We start from the raw sequence: 21950 nt of genomic DNA on the forward strand, positions 1-21950 counted from the left end.
CCATTTATAACTGTTACTCCAAGCTACCCAAATTCTATTACCTTATTAAATTTTTACTTTCTGTCATTAATTTTCTGTATATTTCCTCCTACCTTTAATATCTCTGCTGGCACTCTGCTTTCTTCGGTACTTTTATTATTTTTTAGGTCTTTTATTAGATACTGCTATTATCTCCATTTCTGTCGGTTTTTGTGTTTGTTGTTGTTCTATTCGTATCAGGAAAGATCCAGGTTAATAACATTTACATATTATTATGTACATACATATTTTATGATCAATGATCAAATTACTATCTTAAGTTTATGTTCCTGAAAATTCTATTTGTTTTTTTTTTCGTTGTCATTATTTTCTTTATGCAGGCTCTTGGCCCTGGTATATTTATATAAATAAATGTCTTCACTTCCTACTTTCGCATTAATGTGTCTCACAATTATTATTATTACATATATGATACGAATTTTAAAAATTTCTTGTGTACGTCCCTGTCCATTTCTTGCGCAGGTACACAACACCGAGAAACCTGTTCCCTGCCTTCGGCTTCCTTGGCTTTGGCTCGCCCGGAGTTCGAGTGTCATCTACAATCCGAAGAACTACTTTCGAGCACTCCGTCCGCAGCGCAACGTGTACTCAAACCCGCAAAAAATCATTTTCGTGGACCTCTTCACCGACGAATACCATGCCCCCGGGCCATCAGACGCCTGAATAAAGTTCATCGTGTGACCTAGTGTTAAAATTCCTGTGATTTTGTGGACTTTTTACTGTGCAAATTTTGATTATTAACAATGCCTTGTTCGGCAGTTACTTTAAGTTTGGCGACTATTACCTCCATCATAGCTGTCGCTCTTCTTGCTATTGCGTTTACTACGGATAATTGGTTGTATATCGAAGTAAAGAGGACAGCAATTCAGGTAAGAGACACATTTTCTTAATTATTTGATATCTACTTTAATTATTGTCTACGGGTTAGATGAAGTGCTACTGTCTTAACCCATCATTGGTTCTTCTGAACACAGAAAATTGTAACATCTGTTCAGATTGAATGGGATGTTGGTAAATATGTATTTCTAGTTTCTTTATGTAGATACAAGATTTACAACTAATAAACTTAAATGGTATTTTTGATGAAATCTGTTTTATGCTGGAAATAAAATATTTTATAGACATATTTTTTAGTCCTGTCGCCAGGGGGGGTACAACGGCCTCGTTAATTCAGATGGACTTACCCAAGTTTTTTTTATGTATTTTGACCCGTAGAACACGAATTTTTTGGGTAACAGTTGATCCGGATGTCGATAAGATTGTTATAGACCAAGAACTTGAGGAATCAAATAACAGCGATTTTTGGCAAAACAAAACAATATTTTGTATTTTTTGGGTCATTTTAAGCAAAAAATATTTCTACAAGTTTTTTAGTAGGATGCACAGTTTTCGAGATAAACGCGGTTGAACTTTCAAAAAATCGAAAAACTGCAATTTTTAAACCCGAATAACTTTTGATTAAAAAATAAAATAGCAATTCTGCTTAGCGCCTTTGAAAGTTCAAGTCAAATTATGTCGGTTTTGATTATTTGCATTGCTAAAAATTTATTGTGTTATTGTTAAACAAAGCTACAAACAACTAGTGCGTGAGTGATGTTTCTATGATTTCTCATTTAAAATCGAACGAGTAGGTAGAATAGGTACTAGTGCAATCAAGACTATTTCTACGTTACATGCGTTAAAACACATGTAAAAGCACGGGAAACCCTACGTGTTTATAGCTTTGTTAAACAATAAAAAAATAAATTTTTACCAATGGAAATAATCAAAACCGATATAATTTGACTTAAACTTTTAAATGCGGTAAGCAGACTTGCTATTTTATTTTTTAATCAAAAGTTATTCGGGTTCAAAAATTGCAATTTTTCGATTTTTTTAAAGTTCAACCGCGTTTATCTCGAAAACTGTGCATCCTACGAAAAAACTTGTAGAAATATTTTTTACTTAAAATGGCCCAAAAAATACAAAATAGTGTTTTGTTTTGCCAAAAATCGCTGTTATTTGATTCCTCAAGTTCTTGGTCTATAACAATCTTATCGACATCCGGATCAACTGTTACCCAAAAAATTCGTGTTCTACGGGTCAAAATACATAAAAAAAACTTGAGTAAGTCCATCTGAATTAACGAGGCCGTTGTACCCCCCCTGGCGACAGGACTATTTATGATGTCCATAAATACATCTTTTTCAGAAATAAACACCATAACTTTGCAATAAAAACAAAGGTGACGTAAGATTCCAAATATTTTTAATAGGTATGATTTAGTAAAAAATACACATTGTTGGATAGTGAAATAAGACAACGCATAGGAAAAGCGAGATCAGCATTCATAACGATGACATCTTTTTTCAGAAGTCACGATTTACCACTTGCTACCAAAGTCTCTATCATCAGGTGCTATGTATTTTCCACGTTATTACACGGAGTAGAGGCTTGGACACTTTCTGAAGCTTCTTTAAGAAAACTAGAGGCATTTGAGATGTGGTGTTACAGACGCATTTTAAGAATACCGTAGGTGGATCGTGTGACTAATGTTGAGATCCTACGTAGAAAAGCCAAAGAATGTGAGATTATTAACACCATCAAAAAGCGCAAACTAGAATATATTGGCCATGTTTGAGGAATGAACAGAGACATGGCTTGTTGCAACTCATTCTTTACAGGGCAAGGTATTTGGAAAGAGAGGACCAGAGAAAAGAAAAATATCTTGGCTTCAAAACCTGAGAAAGTGGTTTAATACATCGACAACCGGACTATTCAGAAAAGCAACAAGCAAAGTTAGGATAGCCATGCTGATCGCCAACATCCGAAACGAAGAGGCACCTTAAGAAGAAAAAGACATTGTTGTATGATTAGTAAATATTTTCTCATGAGTTCATGAGCACAGAATCTCGTGTAGAATAGAAAGAGAGATCAAAACCGAGCACAAAAGAATTGGATTTTTTCCTCTTTTATTGCCTTTGGGAACTATGCCCATTTAGCCAGCAACATTTCCTAAAATCAGTGCCTAATGGCAAAGCCGCAGGGTCCAAAACAAAAAAAAATAATTAAAATTAATATAAATCATATTATGTTGAAAAATTCAAATATTGCGCAATATTCAAAAGTGATCGTGGACCTATAAAACTACATTGCAATGCACGCTTTTGTTCACATAGGAAGTCTATGCTGTGAGAATAAATCGCTAATGGTACTTATGTTATTAAATCGCTACCCTTTGGTAGAAGGAACAATAAGTACTACAGATGAAAATAAGAAAATAAAATTCGAAAGTGGAGCAGAAAAACGCAAGAAAAATCATTAGAAATAAAAAGATCCTTAAGCAAGATCCAAAATAGAACCAAAACTTATTTAAACTCAGTTTCACACGGAAATCCTAGTGAAGATGCAACCAATGAAAATGCATTGATGAAATAGAAATAACTGAGGGAAACAGCTTCCGTAAATGAAGCAGATGAAATAACATGTAACGACAGTTCTATTCCAGTTCAAGAAGTTAAATAACCAGAAACCGAAAATAAGTTAGAAATTGAAGTTAAAGATAAATCGTGTCCTAAATTTAAAAACATCGGATTACGGAATACACTAACTGAAGAAGTACGGAAGTTTTGGATTGGGAAAGGTCTTGAGAATGTAAAACCCTTGATGGAAGTTTTTCAGCATAAAAAACAAATTTTGAAGCCATTACAAGATTTCTACACAATCTGTTTTTCGAAAACATAGATATCAGTGGAACAAAAATTAAAAGAGATTGGGTAACGTATTCTCCCTCAAATGGAATATCGTATTTTGGGTTTATTCAGTCCGTGTACAACTTTTTTTCAGCCTCTGCCCACCGCGACCGTTGGGAAGTTACGACCAAATGCCTAAATGAAACTCCACTAGCGATCTTATTCGCCACGAGCTAGTCTTTAGAAGAACAAGCAGCACAATATGGACTGCAAGCGGACATGCAACAAGACCTTTGTCTAAAGGTTACAACGCTTTCAAATCTGCTCTTTATACCCTTGCTGAAGACACTAATCAGAAAGCTAAAACAGTTCATGAGGTTAAGTGTTTGTTGAAAGAAATGTCAATGTCAAAAAAAGAAACATTCATAATGGATGAATTTTGGGCAACAATTTTAGAACGCATCAACGCTGTCAGTAAATCATTATAGAGAGAAGAGGTTGAACTTCAAACTGCAGTTCAACTTCTAAATTCCCTTTTGGAGTTCTTAAAATCCCAAAGAAATAATTTTGCTTACTACGAGCAGAAGAACTGCGATCTACAATACTCTGAATATTTCGAAGCCTAGGTTTTTTAAGGGGCCTCATAGCTTTGGTTGCCTAGGAGTCTCAAGATTCTTAATCCGGGACTGCCTAAAATTAACGCCTAACCAAACCTACCATACACCAAGACTATTACGAACCTAATGGAACAATTAAGGATCTTCTTCTTGACGTGCCTATCCGTGACGAATGGTGGCGATCATCATGGCAATCTCTATCTTATTTGCAGCAGCGCGGAAAATCTGCACAGATGTTGTGTTGAACCAGGTATTGAAGTTCTTTAACCAGGATGTTCTTCTTCTTCCTGGACCTCGCTTTTTCCAAATAGTTTTCCTCCTTACTTAATATTTACTTAAAACCAACTAATCTTATGAACTTACTAGCTCTTGTTCAGAGCTAGTAATTTCATAAGATTAAACGGACGATAAACGTTTTCTTGCAATAGTTGAATATTCAATTTATTTCTTTGTATCACATAATTGTCACATGCAAAAAATATATGATCCAAGTCACTTATAGTACTTATTGTTAAATTTTTATGCCAATCATATTTCGGGATTTTTGGATGTACAAGAGTGTACCTTGTCGGAAGATTAAGACAGTATTGATTTCAGTGAAGTTTCCAGTTATCATGTAGCTTGACTTTAGTTATGGTTATGCATTCTTGAAGTCCAATATAAGGCTTCGTCGCCACTGTAAATGCTGTCTTTTGCCAACTTATCTACGTATTTCAATATGAAGTTCAACCCAGTGGCGGATCCAGAAATTTTTTTCGGGGTGGGGGGGTCATGGGTCTTGAGGGTGATTTTAATATAGGATTTAGATTTTTGCACCTTTACGATTGATATACAGTAGACTCTATATAACGAACACGGGTATTACGAGGTTTCGCTTATAACGAGGTACACTAGATGTGCCATGAAATTCCTATCGAAATATAACACCTATATAACGAGGCATATTTGGTTATAAGGGGGCGTTCAAGTATTACGTAACGCGATTTTTGAAGATTTTTGACCCCTCTCCCTGCTATGTAACGCACCATAATGGAGCGTTCAAGTATTACGTAACGCAATTTTTGAAGATTTTTGACCCCCCTCCCCCAACCTGCGTTACGTAATACTTAAACGGCCCCTAACGAGGAAAAATGAAATCGAAGAATATGATGTTTCTTTATCTAGCAGCAACCATGCTACAAAATTCTGTTTGGACACTAATTAACATTTGGACCAGGCGATGGCATAACAAACTGAATAAAACAAAATCTGTTCATGTCAATCTTACTAACAAAAGAGAATAACATATTGTAATCAGTATAAATACAAACCAAATAAGTAGCTTACGCAAATACGGTAAAATATTTGGGTATGACATTAGATTCAAAGCTATGCTGGAAAGCGCATACATATTAAGAAAAAAAAAAGAATGTGTGTGTACTTTATACGCACGTAAGAAGTTATACTTCTATTATATGATTCTTAAAAATAAAAAATATACTTTAAACAGTTTGTTTTAATTTTTAAACACCAAACTAATTTTGTGCTTACCGCTTTCAAAAAAATAAAAAAAAGTATAGGATTGCACTGGATTCGAACTCAAGACCTCTCGATCTCTGGCCGAATGCTATACCGAATACGCTACGAGGACTGTGTCTGTATCGGTTCGGACGTACCTAATGACAATACACGGCAACAAACAGACAAGGTGAATAAATTTACAATAAAATGTTTTAATAATACTCCTCTTACTCCTGAGGAAGACAAATCCGAAGACACAAAAATTATAATAAATATATATATTTACTAAAAACACTAATATATTTATTCTTTTCACACCTTTTCTTGCACTGATATATTTATACATAACTAGAAAGATTTAGCAACTAAACGACATACTGTCTGTGTGCGCATGCGCGCAGTATTATGAAATTTTACTCTCAATCGCGCCTAAAGAAGTATAACTTCAAAAAGGAAGGATTAGAAATTAATTTCAGAAAGATGTACTGGTTGATGGTGAACCAGTCTCGTCAATTCCAGTTGTTCTCATAATTTTGATCATTTTTTGATGATTAACGCAGTCAAAAGCTTTCCGATAATCAATAAAACGTACATATTGCCTGCATTGTTGTGTTAATACATTTAAGGCAAAAAGAAATTCTCGTGTTCCCAATCTGTTTCGAAATTCGAATTGAAGTGTTAGGTACTCATCTAAAATTCACGCATCTTGTAAATTCGTGAATGGGTGATTCTGAGAACGGTTTGGAAATGAGACATCAAGCATAATATTTGATAATCATAGACCAGGGCCTTAGGAAAAAATTCATCGATTTTTAAATAAGTACAGCATCTATCGACTTGCATATTTTTGCACGGTGTTCGGGATGACGTCAGGTAAAAAATCTACCTTAGGAAAATGGGTGGAAATGCATAATAATTGCATTTACATTGCGTAAATGCATCTAAAAGTGCATCATCATCATCATCATCATCATCATCATCCAACCTCTTCTGTCCACTGCTGGACATAGGGCTCTCCAATTCTTCGCCACTCTTCACGCGTCGTGAAAACGCCACACTTCTAATGTCGTCCATCCAGCGTGTTGGTGGTCGTCCTCTGCTGCGTTTGTCTTCTCTTGGTCGCCAGTCAATTAGTTTTCTGGTCCATCTTTCAGTCGCGCTGTGACCTGCCCAATTCCATTTCAGCTTGACTATACGTTCGACGACATCAGTGACACCTATTCTTTTCCTCAGGTCTTGGTTCCTTATTTTGTCTTTTTTTGGCACTCTAAAAGTGCATAAACATGTCAAAATCAGTATATTAAGGGCCAGATTTTGTTATTCGGAGGTTTTTGAAGTCCCTGAACAATAATACGGCATCAGATCCGACTCCCGGAGCACCTGGTGCCCAAAATTACTACTAACGCACATCATCTTTTGGAGTTTTGAGGGTGGTCGCCATTAATTTAATACAAACAGATTACTCGGGTGTTCTTGGTGTTGCTGAACATGAATAGATATCAGAACCGACCGTCGGAGCACCTAGTGCCCAAAAAAATCCCCCGAATAACAAAATCTGGCGCTTAATATGCTGATTTTGACATGTATTTTATGCACTTTAAATTCAATTTTTATTTCCACCCATTTTTCTATTTTTTTAAAATCGATTTATTCCAGTGATTTTTATTCTAAATGCCCTAGTCTATCATGGCATTGTGAGGAATTCAGTTTTTTGTTAATTTTAAAAAATTTAATTGATTAATGATGGTATTGTCTACGTCCTACCAGTGTTTGTTTATTGTGTTCACCTTGTACTTTAAACTTGTATCTTACAATCGACATCCCCTATTAAATGTTTATTAAAATATCTACAGAACGTTCCTATGTAATGAATCGGTGATTAAATGCGTTATTTACAATTAAAACAAAGAATGTTGAACATAAACCGGGTGTTTGTGTAGTACAATGCATTTATACCTGTTTCCAAGGTTAATCACAGTTACACAATCTTTAGATATTCACAGATGTATTTTAGATTCAAAGTTTAATTACAGTAGGTACAGGGCGATTAACAATGAACGCAAATCTAAAATTTATCAAAAATGTATGTAGCTGGTGCTACTGTAGTTTACGAAACAAATATAAGGCCGCTTACACAGACAGAACCACTTTTTGAAGTCGAAGCCAACCGCAAAAAGTCGCTGGCTTGTCGCTAGTATCGACGTTTGGTGTGGTTCTGATAGACTTATTTTTGTAGTTAACAGCGGCGACAAAATATAGTCTGTACAAGCAGATTAATTATGAATTCGAACGAAGAAACACTGCTTTTGTTGCTCCTTGTACTTTTTGTCGCTGCTACCCGAGTTTCAAAGTGGTTTCATGTGAAAAGAGGATCTCTACGTTCGACTTTTTACTGCCGACTTCGACTTCAAAAAGTGGTTCGTCTGTAAGCGGTCTAACCTCTCGCGTAGTCGCGTTTCATATACACACATGTAGTCATTCCTGTTACTCCTTGAAGCAGCATAGGACATCCACGAAGCTTCTCCGTTTCTGTTTATTTCTGGCAATGGCTGCTATCTTTCCCCAGGTTTTCTTCATACTTTTGTAGTCATCTTCAATCGTGCTTCTCCATGTTTTGGTCGGTCGTCCGCTGCTTCTTTGTCCTATTGCATTCCATTTGAGTGCTTGTTTTGTTATGTCTGTATTTTCTGTCCTCAACGTGTAGCCCAATCAGTTCCATCTTTTTCTCTTTATTGTTGTTCTGATTGGTTCTTGTTTGGCTTTCCTCCACTATTCTTCATTTGTTATGGTGTTGGGCCAATATATCCTCATAATTTTTCGTAGCCTTTTATTTACGAAAACTTGGCTTTTTTCTTGTATTTCCTTCTGCCATTGTCCATGTCTCACCCCGATATATGTAGTAGTATTGATTTGACGTTATTATTGAATATATTCTTATTTTAGTGTTTTGGCTAATCTTGATCTCCATATGTTTGAGAGAATTTTAAAGGCTGTTGTATACTATAAATCCATGAGAATCAATACAAGAAACGACATACAATTTACTATTAACAACATCATCATCATTCTCTTTGCCTTATCCCTATGCGGGATCGGCTTCGCTAATTGCATTTCTCCACACAATTCTATCTTGGGTCATATCAATGTTAATCCCCTTTATCAACATGTCCTGCCTTATCGTCTCCCCCCAGGTCTTCTTTGGTCTTCCTCTCCTACTCCTTCCAGGAATCTGCACTTCAGCTATTCTTCGTATTGGGTGATTAACGTCTCGACGTTAAACATGACCAAACCACCTTAACCTATGCTCTCACATTTTGGCATCAATTGGTGCCACACCTAGACTTCCCCTAATATACTCATTTCTAATTGTATCCTTCTTTGTCACTCCACTCATCCATCTAAGCATTCTTATTCCCGCCACATGTATTCGTTGTTCCTCTTTATTTTTCACTGCCCAACATTTAATTCCGTACATCATAGCCGGTCTTATGGCTGTTCTATAGAATTTTCCCTTCAGCTTCATTGGAATTTTTCTGTCACACAACACACCACTCGCTTCTTTCCACTTCATCCATCCACCCCTAATTCTACTGCATGCATCTCCTTCTGTTTCTCCATTACTCTGTAATACCGATCCTAGGTACTTAAAACTATTGCTTTCCACAATCATTTCACCATCCAAAGATACCATTTTATTTGTAGTAACTCCATCTTTAAATGAACATTCCAAATACTCTGTTTTTGTCCTGCTAAGTTTTAAACCTTTTTCGTCCAGAGCTTGTCTCCACTGTTCCAGTTTTTGTTCTAAGTCTCTTTCACTATTTCCTACTAACACGACATCATCAGCATACATTAAGCACCATGGAATGTTACCCTGTAGTTTCGCTGTTATCTGGTCCAAAACTAATGAGAATAAATACGGACTAAGCACAGAGCCTTGGTGCAGTCCTACTTTCACATGAAATTTATTCACCAGGGACTCCTTTCTTATTGAGTGCCCACCACAGAATCTCTCGAGGAACTCTATCATATGCTTTCTCAAGATCAATGAATACCATATGAGCGTTTGTTTCTTTACTCCTGTATTTTTCCATCAACTGCCTTATAATGAAAATTGCATCTGTTGTTGATCTACCCTGCATACAGCCAAATTGATTCTCGGATATTTCGGTCTCTTCACGTATCCGTCTATCAATTACTCTTTCCCATATTTTCATGGTGTGGCTAAGCAGTTTTATAGCTCTGTAGTTTGTACATTGTTGTATATCTCCCTTGTTTTTGTAAACAGGTACCAGTATACTGCTTCTCCATTCGTCTGACATTTGTCCAACTTCCATAATTCTATTAAATAGACCTGCTAGCCACCTTGTTCCTGTCTCTCCCAATGCTCTACATACTTCCCCAGGAATATCATCTGGTCCTACCGCTTTTCCTTTCTTTATTTTTTAAAGCGCTTGAGCTACTTCCTCGTTGGTTATTTTGGTGACCATTGCTGCTACTGTCTCTGTTGACTCTACAGGCTGTCTGTCAAATTCTACATTTAATAAGCTGTCAAAGTACTTTCTCCATCTCTTTTTGACATCCCTTTCGTGAACTAGTATTTTATTATTTTCATCTCGGATACATCTAATCTGATTAAAATCTTTTGCTTTCTTTGATCTCTGTTTGGCTATTTTATATATCTTCGTTTCGCTTTCCCTGGTATCAAGTTGATCGTATAGGTTTGAATACGCTTCTGCTTTGGCTTTTGCTACTGCTACTTTCGCTTAATTTTTCGCCACCATATGGTTTTGAAGATGTGTGTCGGATCTGGTTTCTTGCCACTTTTTATATAATTTTCTCTTCTCTTTTATTTTTCCTTGTACTTCGTTTGACCACCACCAAGTCTCTTTATCCTCAAACTTTTTTCCTGACGTTTTCCCAAGTACCTATTTCAATAGTAGTCTCTCTAATACTACTGGTCATTTTTCTCCAAATTGTATTAGGGCTTCCTTTCATGTTCCTTTACTATTAACAACATGCAGATTGAAAGTGTGGAAAATTTTACGTATCTTGGAAGTGTCATAACAGAAAGCGGAAGTACTGAAGACGGCATTTGTATGAGGATACGAAAAGCTTAACAAGCATTCAGCATGATCAACCCTATTTGGAGGTCTCTCTACGGATGTGAAACATGGAAAGTGACAAAAACCCTTACAAACAAATTACAAGTCTTTGTTAACAAATGCGTACGAAGAACTGTTCATATTTTCTGGCCTGACATAATCAGAAACGAATATCTGCTACACCTAACCGAATAAAAGAGGGTAAAAAATGAAATAAAGTCCAGTTGGATTGGTCACACAATCCGAAAAAATAGCTTCAGTATTGCAAAGACTGCCCTAGAGTGAAAGATCAAGGCAAAAGAAAAAGAGGTAGCTCAGCACAAACTTGGAGAAGATCAATCATGGACGAAATAAGAGGTGAAAGAAAGTCTTTGAATGAAGGGAAGATCTTAGCGCAAAATAGAACTCGATGGCGGGATTTCACTGAAGCTCGATGCTCCACTTATAGTCTAAAAGCTAGAGCCGAAAAATCATCATCATAAGTAATATAGAGTTTGACATATGAAATGTGTCTATTGTATATTGATAATTATGACCCCTTTCAGGCTGATACCTCAGTGGATACAGGAAGTAGCAATAAGGGATGAAAGGGGAAAGTTAGTGTAGTCATTAAAGGTTTTCACCTCCTATTTTGTTAAACCTCCATCGATTTGCATGAAAATTGGTGACTGGTTAGAGAATACCTCAAGAAACAAAACTGATTTTGTGCCAACTTGCACTTTTACCCTGGGGGTGGATACCACCCCTTATACCCCTATATCATGTTATTAAAATAAATTAATACTTTTTGAGTTATTAAAGATCAAAGATTTGAATTTTTCGTGAAAAAAATTGGATGGTGTAAAGCAGTTTTTCATAAATACCTCAAAAACTATAAGTTTTACCAGAAAAGTTATAATTATCAAAATTAAAGATAATAAAAAATAAAATAGATTTCTTATTCGAAAAACCTTTGAGAAATAATTAAAAGTGAGTTATGTATAGGTGATTGAATGTACTATATTTTTGTAGGCTAGCTCAAATCTAAGTAGGTCAAGCTTAAATAACGGGAAAACGATGCATTTTATAAAATATATTTACTAAACACTTGTCAAAGTATTCAGAATTATGTATCAAGTGAGCTCCCATATAAGTTGATACCATTAAACATTATGCTACAAACATCTTGCAAAGTTTAGGCTCCAAAAATTTGGAGCTTAAATATTATAATAATTAATTATATAAGTTTTTTAAATTGTTTTAAGACATTTATGTAAAATTAGCAAAAATGTATTCCAATATGTTAAATGTACCCATTATTGGACACACCAGTTTCTGGACATATTCAGTTTAGATTGATAGAACAAATTAAATTAAATACCGAAATAATATAAAAATAATATTTTACTAACATACAATTAATTAATATGTTCTTTTTATCATCCGTAACTTCACGCATGTGTTCTTAAATAAACGGGTACTTGCCACTGTCATTTCGCAGTCTGCGTTTGCATTGAATATTATCATCATTCTCTTGAATGTTTGCATTGAATATTATATACTCCAAAAAATATAACTGTTTCCAACATGGCAACAGAATACACTTGCGAGCTTAAAATAAATTGTACAATTGATACAGATACTGCTGTGAAATTATTTAGTGAAAAAAACATTGAAAACTGCAAAAGAAAAAATAAATATTATTAAAAATTTAAATTAAAATTTAATTATTAAATTATAATCCTAACTTCATTCCCGAAATTCATTTGAAAATTATTCTGTTAACTAATTTAAAAATAAATATATAGATAGCGTATGTTTTAATTTTCATTTTTTTCCAAAAAAATTCGAAAGGGTTCTCTTATTTTCATATTAGTAAGGTTCTTATTTTAGTAACACCCGGTTTCTTAATCAACTTAAAGTGAGCATTAACTAAAGTTCACTTTAAAGTTGACATTTACTCATATGAATTGCGTTGATAAAGGTACCAACTTAAAATTTAAAGTCCACTTTAACTGATTATGAAACCGAGCATAAGAGATTTGAGTCATAGGCGAAAAAAATAAATATTCAATCAACTATAACTCACTTTTAATTAATTCTAAAAGGTCTTTCACGTAAAGAATCTATTCGGTTTTTTATTATCTTCAATTTTGGTAATCATAACTTAAAAACTGTTAAAACTTGAGAGTTTTTGGATTATTTATGAAATACCGTTTTACACTGTGCATTTGTTTCACGAAAAATCCAAATTTTTTATCTTTTATAACTCAAAAAGTATTGATTGATTTTAATAATTTCATATAACAAATTTTGCTTAAAATTTGCCCCTCTATCGATTTGTGGGGTTATTTTTAATAAAATAGTTTTCACCTCCGAGAAGGGGTGGTATCCACCCCCAGGGTAAAAGTGCAAGTTGACACCAAATCAATTTTATTTCTTAGGTATGCTCTAACTAGTCACCAATTTTAATGCAAATCGATGGAGGTCTAACAAAATAGGAGATGAAAACCTTTAATGACTGCACTAACTTTCCCCTTTCATCCCTTATTGCTACTTCCTGTATCCACTGAGGTGTCAGCCTGGAAGGGTCATAATTGTCAATATACAATGGACACATTTCACAGGACAAACTCCGGCTCATTTTTCGGCTCTAGCTCTCCGTCTATTAGGGGTTCAAGATTCTCGTATGGTACCTCAAAGATAAGTAGTTCAAAGTTTTATTAACCAAGAAAGTTTATTGTTTTTTCTTATAATTTGTTCTATTGAATTGAAATTGTCCTTTATCGATTTGATTGTATACTTTTTTCTGTATTACAAATTTTCTAAAATAAGACTTCAAATTCTACTCCCACGTACTCAAATTCATTAAAAATGCCAATCTAAATAGCGTTTTAATAGTAATGAGTGGTGAGCTATGGTTGTTCAAAATACTGCGTTTAAAAAGCTGCAACTTTCCCTGCCTCCGTGAGAAAAAATACGAAATTAGTTTTACGACTAATTGTTAGCGACGTCATCTATTGTTTAGTTGCAATTTCGTTTAAGATTTGCTGATAAACCGGTGTAATATGTTATTTTGTGCTTAAAACAGTTATTAGCAAATAGACAGTACAGGACATCAGATAGGTACAGACTGATATAACACTTTATTTACTTTCTAAACCGAATGGCTGTTGTATTATATTGGACAGTTTTCACTGCTTCACCTAAAAGGAACATATTAAATAGAAAAATAAATGTGAAATAATGGTCAACAAGAAAAATGGAAGTCAAAAACCAATTATGACTAAACGAACAAAGATTTAGAAAAGGGGCACAGCAGAAGTGTTAGGGCAAGTTCACATGACAAGGGCTTAGTTAGCAAGGGCATTTTATATCAAGTTCAGTAGACAAGCGCTTAATGCGCGTTTTGATAACACGTGATTACAACTGCGTACATTTTATTCAGGAAGTGCACATGCTAACGCGTTGTTTATTTACAATCTACATCATTAAAAAAGTATTAAGTTTTGTTCCATGTTTTTGGGCATGAAAAAGAGACTTCCAATGATGTCTCATCTTATTCTATTTATGTTTTAAAAAGGGTCCTGAGTCCTGAGGCCAGGTTCTATCTAGTCTCCTTGTGGCAAGGCCATTATGGAATAACCCTTACTAACTCATTTTCATGGTGAATGGTACGCTCATTTTGTGACTCCGTGGCTCGATGGATTTCTTCTCTGATGAAAGGTATATTTAAGTATTCGTGAAGTGTTTGATTATTTACGTACCATGGTACATTCACTATTGATCTTAGAACTTTAGACTGAAATCTTTATTTAGGATTATATTCAGTGATGTTGACTTTGCACAGCTCCAGAGGTGTAGTCCGTAGTACCAAATAGGTTTGAGTATTGCTTTGTACAGAAGAATTTTGTTTTGGATGTTGAGTTTTGATCTGTTCCCAAGGAGCCAATACATTTGCCGGAATTTCAAGTCTAGCTGTCTTCTTTTGGTCTGGATATGTTTGGTGGAAGAGGTAGAGGACGACAGCGTAGAAGGTGAATTGATGATGTAAAAGAAGTTGTTAGGATTCTAAGGATCAGTGAAGTTGCTATTAGGAATCGACGGAAGTAGCGACTTCTCTGCGAGCAGGCTAAGATCCATAAAGGATTGTTGAGCCAATCATGATGATTATGATTAGGTGATGGTCCTTTCATATTCGATGTTATTTCGTAAATATCTTTCATAGACCATAAGTTTTATTTCTTGCTGATACTTTTTTAACTTTTCATCATTTTCATCAAAAACATCATTTTTCACCACGGCTCGTTTTTGCTGCAATGTGGGATACAATAGTAATATTTGAGAAATAATGCATATAATATTGATTAAAAATATAGACGGGTATAGTTACTTTTGTTATAAAAATAAATATTATTTAGTTGATGACACATTATTCGATAGCAAAAAAATCGTTAATTTATAATAATTTTTGCATAATCGTGACTGTTTGCAAATACCCGTTAAATTGGGAATCGAATGGAATTTGGAGAAACAATTTGTAACTATTAAAAATATACAGAGTGAACCAAAAGTCTTGAAACGCTTAATTATCTCTTAAATGGATTATCCAAATTGTATAAAACCGAGGTACCAACGCCTCTTATCCACAGAGAACGACAGTTCTCACCAGTGGCGCACAACACCCCTACAAGCGACACTATATATACACGAAAGTTTCGATTTTCTAAACCTGACTGAATTGAAAATTGGGCCAAATCCCATCTTAAAGTTTAGGAAAAGACTCGTCCATGTCCATATGTTACCTCTCCATTTTGGTCCAAAGGTGTGGATTTTACGGCCCTTCCCATTTAAAGCCTGTTTTTCGTTCTCGTCCCCAAAACTCCCAAAAATTTCAAAAATTTAAGCCCGATCTTTACGGCTTCTAATAGCACAGATCATTTCCTTTCCAACGCATGTTTAATTTTAAAAATCGGTTAATCCATTCAAAAGTTATCGAGCTCAGAAATATGACTTAATTTTTATTTAAAAAATGGAAAATGTTTGTGATATAGTCGGTTCGCTAAACTCAGACGCAACTGGCTAGATATTTTAGTCGATAATTTTTTTGTTTTTTGCCAATTTTGCAAAAATCGGCAAAATTACTAACTATTTAATGATTATTAACTATTTAGTAATTATGTTTTGCCAATTTTACTAAAATTGGGAAAATTACCGACTAAAATATCTAGAAAGTTGCGTCTGAGTTTAGCGAACAAACTATATGTATGTATGTACATATGTATTCTTGTTCTCATGATCATTTTTCAGTGCGTCATTAATTATGACGTCATATACTGTATTGGGTGTGTCGAGACTTATTTCATGTAATTATTGACGAATCTGACAGATGCAAGAATCGTACTTCGCCATAGGTGAAAAGCTTGTGGAATTAAACTAATTAGTAATTTAGTAGATTTGATTTTTACACAATATGTTAACATGCAGGTTTTTTTTTCTCCGATTCTGGCTTTGGTTTAGAACTAGAACCTTTAGCCACGTAATTGTATAACTTATCACTAAGTCAGGGAAGTAATGTGTAGTGTGTGTGTTGAGTAAGTGTCTTGTTACTTTGCAAAGTCGACGTCATTGTCTTTGCAAAGAGACGCTAATTGTTTCCGAACGTCTGAGGTCCCTCCGGTGAGTACCGATCCCACAAGGACAGAAACTATTTTTCATTTATTAATTTATAATAAATGAAAAATTTCTGCCCCATTAAAAAAATTTAACATGTAGGTATTTTTTATAAAGGGGAATAAAATTAAAAAGTAAACAATATTGTTAATTAAATTTATAAATATGGAAACATTAAAAAATGACACAAAACTATCCATAAACTGTGTTTTTATCTTCTTCTCTAGGTGCTGTCTCCGCTTCAAAAGGTGGCAATCATCAGAGCGATCTTTATTTCTGAAACCGCGGCTCTAAATAATTCATTGTTATTACATCCAAAACAGTTCCTAAGGTTCTTCAGCCATGAGTTACGTCTCCTTACTATGGATCTTTTTCTTGCATAATGACCTGGAGTATTAGAATATATTTATTCTAACGAACTAAATTCTAAACCAAAATACAAAACCAACTTTTAACGAACTAAATTCTAAACCAAAACACAAAATAATGCACAAAAACGTTGTGAAACACAAGGGAAGTCGAATTCGAAATTTCAGGTACACAAAATACTGACCTGAATAATAACAGTCACTTGACTCTTTGACACTTCTAAAAAATGGCCAAAATGGACGAAGTTTTCGTCAAATGTTCGTAATACGTGTATTTGATTGGCTAGAAAAAACGCGCATTCTAAATATCTACGAATCAAACGTAGGTTAGGAATAGACATCTAATTATGTATATAACCATTGTAATGCTGCATTATTTTTGTATTTAATCACGGAGCTACCGCTTTTTCCGTCTCATCTAACTTAATGCATTAGAGAGAAATCGAAAAACTGTGACGCACTGAAAAATGATCATGAGAACAAGAATATGTATGTATGTATGTGTGTGGAAAAGTTAAACCGATCTGAATTTTTTTTCTGTGTTTCAAGAAGGTGTGAGGGCCGATTCAGAATCGGTCTAATTTTTGACTTCTGACTACCCGTAAGCCAGCTAGAGGACTAGGTAGATACAAAATAGCATATTTTTTGGGCGTATATATCTTAGGTTCAAGGAAAGACAGGAAAACCGCAAATACACCAAATCAATAGGGTTGAGTTAAGCTTTCAAATGGCGCCTAATCGATCAAGCTGAGACATACACACTGCTCACCAGAGCCAAAAAACTGAAAAATTAAACTTTGAAAATTTTGGCTTTTCGACAATTACTCAAAATTTCAAACTACGAATTGCGCCAATAACTGAGCGTTCATAGAAGAACTCAGGACGCGTCTAACGGTGTATACCTCATATCTGGGAAAATTCGAATTTTTAAGTTATAGGCTTCATAAGTATAATCAAATCTATTTCTTATGGGAAAAACGGTTTTTCAAGCTCAATAATTCCTGTAATACGTTCAGTTATCATACTCGATCTTGGATGCGTCAGATACTACTTGTCAATACGTTTCAAATTCATGTTTAGTGATCAACATCAGGTAAACCGTTCAGAAGTTATAGAGCTCCAAAAGTATAATTAGTCCAGGAACTGAAATTTTTCACTTCGCAATTTTTACAGAATGGATAGATTTGCTTGAAAATTTGACAACAAGTAGTGGATAGTCCAAGGATCAAAATCTATATGATGCCGAAAGACGCTTTTACCATGGGGTGGTTGCCACCTCATCTCGAGGGTGGAAATTTTTTATTATATTTTGACCGCAAATGCTGGTAAAAATATTAATTATAAGCAAAAAATGTTCATTATACACTTTTTTGATAAAATTAATAGTTTTCGATTTATTGGTTATCGAAGCTGTTAGTTTTATATCGAAAAAATTACCAGAGAACGGCAGTTCTCGCCAGTGGCGCAGAAATACACCCCCCTACACGCGACACTATTATATACACGAAATTTTCAATTTTCTAAATCTGACTGAATTGAAAATTGTGCCAACTCCCATCTTCAAGTTCAGAAAAAGACTCACCTATTCATATGTCAACCATCCATTTTGGTCCAAGGGTGTCGATTTTACGGCCCTTCCTATTTAGGGTCTGTTTTTCGTTCTGGTCTCCAAAACTCCCAAAAACTTCGAAAATTTAAGTCCGACCTTTGCGGCTTCTAACAGTACTGATCATTACCTTTCCAACGCATGTCTAATTTTGAACATTACCAGAGAACGGCAGTTCTCGCCAGTAGCGCACACCCACACCCCCTACACGTAACACTATATATACACGAAATTTTCGATTTTCTAAATCTGACTGAATTGAAAATTGGGCCAACTCCCATCTTAAAGTTCAGAAAAAAAAGTCACCCATTTATATGTCAACCATCGATTTTGGTCAAAGAGTGTAGATTTTACGGCCCTTCCTCTTTAGGGTCTGTTTTTCGTTCTCGTCCCCACAACTCCCAAAAACTTTAAAAATTTAAATCCAACCTTTGCGGCTTCTAATAAAACTGATCATTACCTTTCCAACGCATGTCTAATTTTGAAAATCGGTTATACCATTCAAAAGTTATAGAGCTTAGAAATGTGACTTAATTTTTATTTAAAAAAGGGAAAATGTTTGTGGATATATATTATGTATGTGTGTTTGAAAGTTAAACCGATTTGATATTTTTCCTCTGTGTTTGAAGAGGGGGTCAGGGCCGATTTAGAACCGGTGTAGTTTGTGACTTTTGACCACCCATAAGCCAGCTATAGGACTTAGTAGGTACAAAACGGCATATGTTTTGGGGGTATATATATTCGGATCAAGAAGAGCCAGGAGAACCGCAAATACATCAAATTAATAGTGTTGACTTAAGCTTTCAAATGGTGTTTAAGCCGTCAGGATCAGACATACACACGGCTCAGTATAGCTGAAAAACTGAAAAACTAAACTTTGAAAATTTTGGTTTTTCGACAATTACTCAACATTTCAACCTACGAATTGCGCCAATAACTTAGCGTTTGTAGAAGGACTCAAGACGAATTTAACGGTGTATACCTCATATCCCGGAAAATTTGAAATTTTTAGGTTATAGGCTTCATAAGTATGATAAAATCTATTTCCTGTGGGAAAAACGGTTTCTCATGCTCAATAATTCCTGTAATAGCTTCAGTTATCATACTTGACCTTAGATCCATCAGATATTACTGGTCAATACGTTTCAAACTCATGTTTACTAATCAAAATCGGTTAAGCCGTTTAGAAGTTATTAAGCTACAAAAGTATAATCCAATTAACGATTATTCCCGAAATGGTTTATGTAGTTGTAGTGGTTACGACGCTAAATTTGATCTGGCAACGGGCAGTCCGACTTCATTTACCGGCCATCTCAATATTTTTTTTTTCAATCTATTTCGAATAAAAAAAATCTAGTGTACATTCGATGGACACTAGATCATTTGGGAGATAATGCAACAAAGGTGACCATTTATAAAGCTTGACGTGTAATAGAGGAACATTGTATTCAACTTCATACATTTAATTTATAAATAACTTTGAAAAACTCCTGATACAAGAATAAAAAACCGCTAAACGCCGTAAAAATGAGTGGCGCATAAAATATTCCAACTACAAAAGATCTGATATGAATATTACGTGGCGCGAAAATGGATTTTCATTTGATGCAAAACAAAATTCTAGTTTTATTTTAAAAGATTTTTCCATAATATTTGCTAAATTTGAAGTAAACGCGCCACAAAAGAGTTTCAAAATTCAAACTGTATCAAAGTTACTCTTTTGTGGCGCGTTTACTTCAAATTTAGCAAATATTATGGAAAAATATTTTAAAATAAAACTAGAATTTTGTTTTGCATCAAATGAAAATCCATTTTCGCGCCACGTAATATTCATATCAGATCTTTTGTAGCTGGAATATTTTATGCGCCACTCATTGTTACGGCGTTTAGCGGTTTTTTATTCTTGTACTATACTAAATTTACAATCAAGATGCAGTAGAAATAAACAAACCAAGACACGTTAAATGCTACTAGGAGCACTCCAGAATCATAATTTACACTATATTAACTTTGGAAATCATGATTTGGGATTTAAAATGTATATAAATTGTAAATTATGATTCGGGAGTGCTCCCAGTAGCATTTAACGTGTCTTGGTTGTTTATTTCTACTGCACCTTGATTTTAAATTTAATATAGTATTCATTTTATAATTAATAAATTTAATGGATTATTTTAATCTTTTTATTGATTATACGTATCTTCATAATACCATGCTTTTTCGAAACTATTGACGAATTACTTATACTGTATTGGACTCACTTATTGAATTATACCTACATTGTCGGGTCTATGTTAACATTTCTGGCATACAAGTATATAAAACTCTCTCTTGGTAATGTGCGACTCATGTTTACTTATTCTAACATTAAGTGGATAAGGACTTTCACCCACGCAAATTTGATTACATTTGTGTCTTATTTTGTTAAAGAAAATCTAAAACAGGTTGACATACGAGTAGGTCTATTGGTAACTCACCTAGAAAATAGCACAATCAAAAATGAAGTCTTCTCTTCTATCGAGTGTTTGTTAAAATAAAAATTAATCTTGAATCAAATTGATCTTGCTTTCTCGATCTTTATCTTATTTTCAGCATGGCTATCCAACTTTGCTTGCTGCTATTCTGAATAGTCCGGTTGTCAATGTACACTGCGCGTCATGAAAAAGAGACCACCTAAAATTGTAGGTACTTTTTAATTTTTACGAATCCTACACGAAATTGATTGTCATTAGATGTTTGTGTAATGGTCAAAAATATGTTCTAAAGCAGTATGTAATCATTTCTTAAATAAAAATGTCAAAAAAACTTCTTCCAAAATGATGATTTTATTGGAAAATTTAAAAAAAAATAGCATTGTACATTTTTTTTGTTTCTTTATAAAAATTACAATTAAACTGTGATTATTAATACTGTGTATTACCACCTCTATTGTAAATTACACTTCTCATTAGATTTGGCATTGAATTAATCAAATTGTGGATGTTGTCTTGAGGAAAAGCTTCCCATTCTTCCATGAGCGCCAACCGAAGCTGCTCACGATTTAGTGGAGCAGGTATTCTGTTTCTTACTTTTCGTTTGAGTTGATCCCAAACATGTTCAATCGGGTTTAAATCTGGACTTTGAGCCGGCCAATTTATTTTTGGCACACCGACGATTTCCAGGTATTGTGTTACCATCCTGGTTACGTGTGGCCGCGCGTTGTCTTGCATGAAAATAAAGTTTTCGCCCACAAACCCAGCAAAAAACATTACATACTCGTCTAGAATTTCGGTAAAGTATCGGGGAGCATTCAACGCTCCTCTATCAATAAATACGAGATCAGTACGGCCTTCGAATGAAATGACTGCCCAAAACATTACCGAACCTCCTAAAAAAGCAACACAAAGCCGAAC

At 34.6% G+C, this 21950-nt stretch overlaps 1 protein-coding gene across 4 annotated transcripts in view; it reads left to right on the forward strand.

Moving 5' to 3' along the window:
* Nucleotides 1–552: 552 nt before the first annotated feature.
* Nucleotides 553–21950, forward strand: part of LOC114330138 (uncharacterized) — a 164703-nt gene continuing 143305 nt past the window's right edge. For all 4 annotated transcript variants that reach the window (XR_007696348.1, XR_007696349.1, XM_050643325.1 and 1 more), the window contains exon 1: nucleotides 553–908. Coding sequence is in view for 2 of the 4 variants with exons in the window: in XM_050643325.1 (XP_050499282.1) it covers nucleotides 783–908 (126 nt within the window). In the remaining 2 variants the exon portion in view is untranslated. The remainder of the gene's footprint in view (nucleotides 909–21950) is intronic.

Source organism: Diabrotica virgifera, chromosome 2 (assembly GCF_917563875.1).
Source record: "Diabrotica virgifera virgifera chromosome 2, PGI_DIABVI_V3a".
Classification (NCBI taxonomy): Eukaryota; Metazoa; Arthropoda; class Insecta; order Coleoptera; family Chrysomelidae; genus Diabrotica; species Diabrotica virgifera.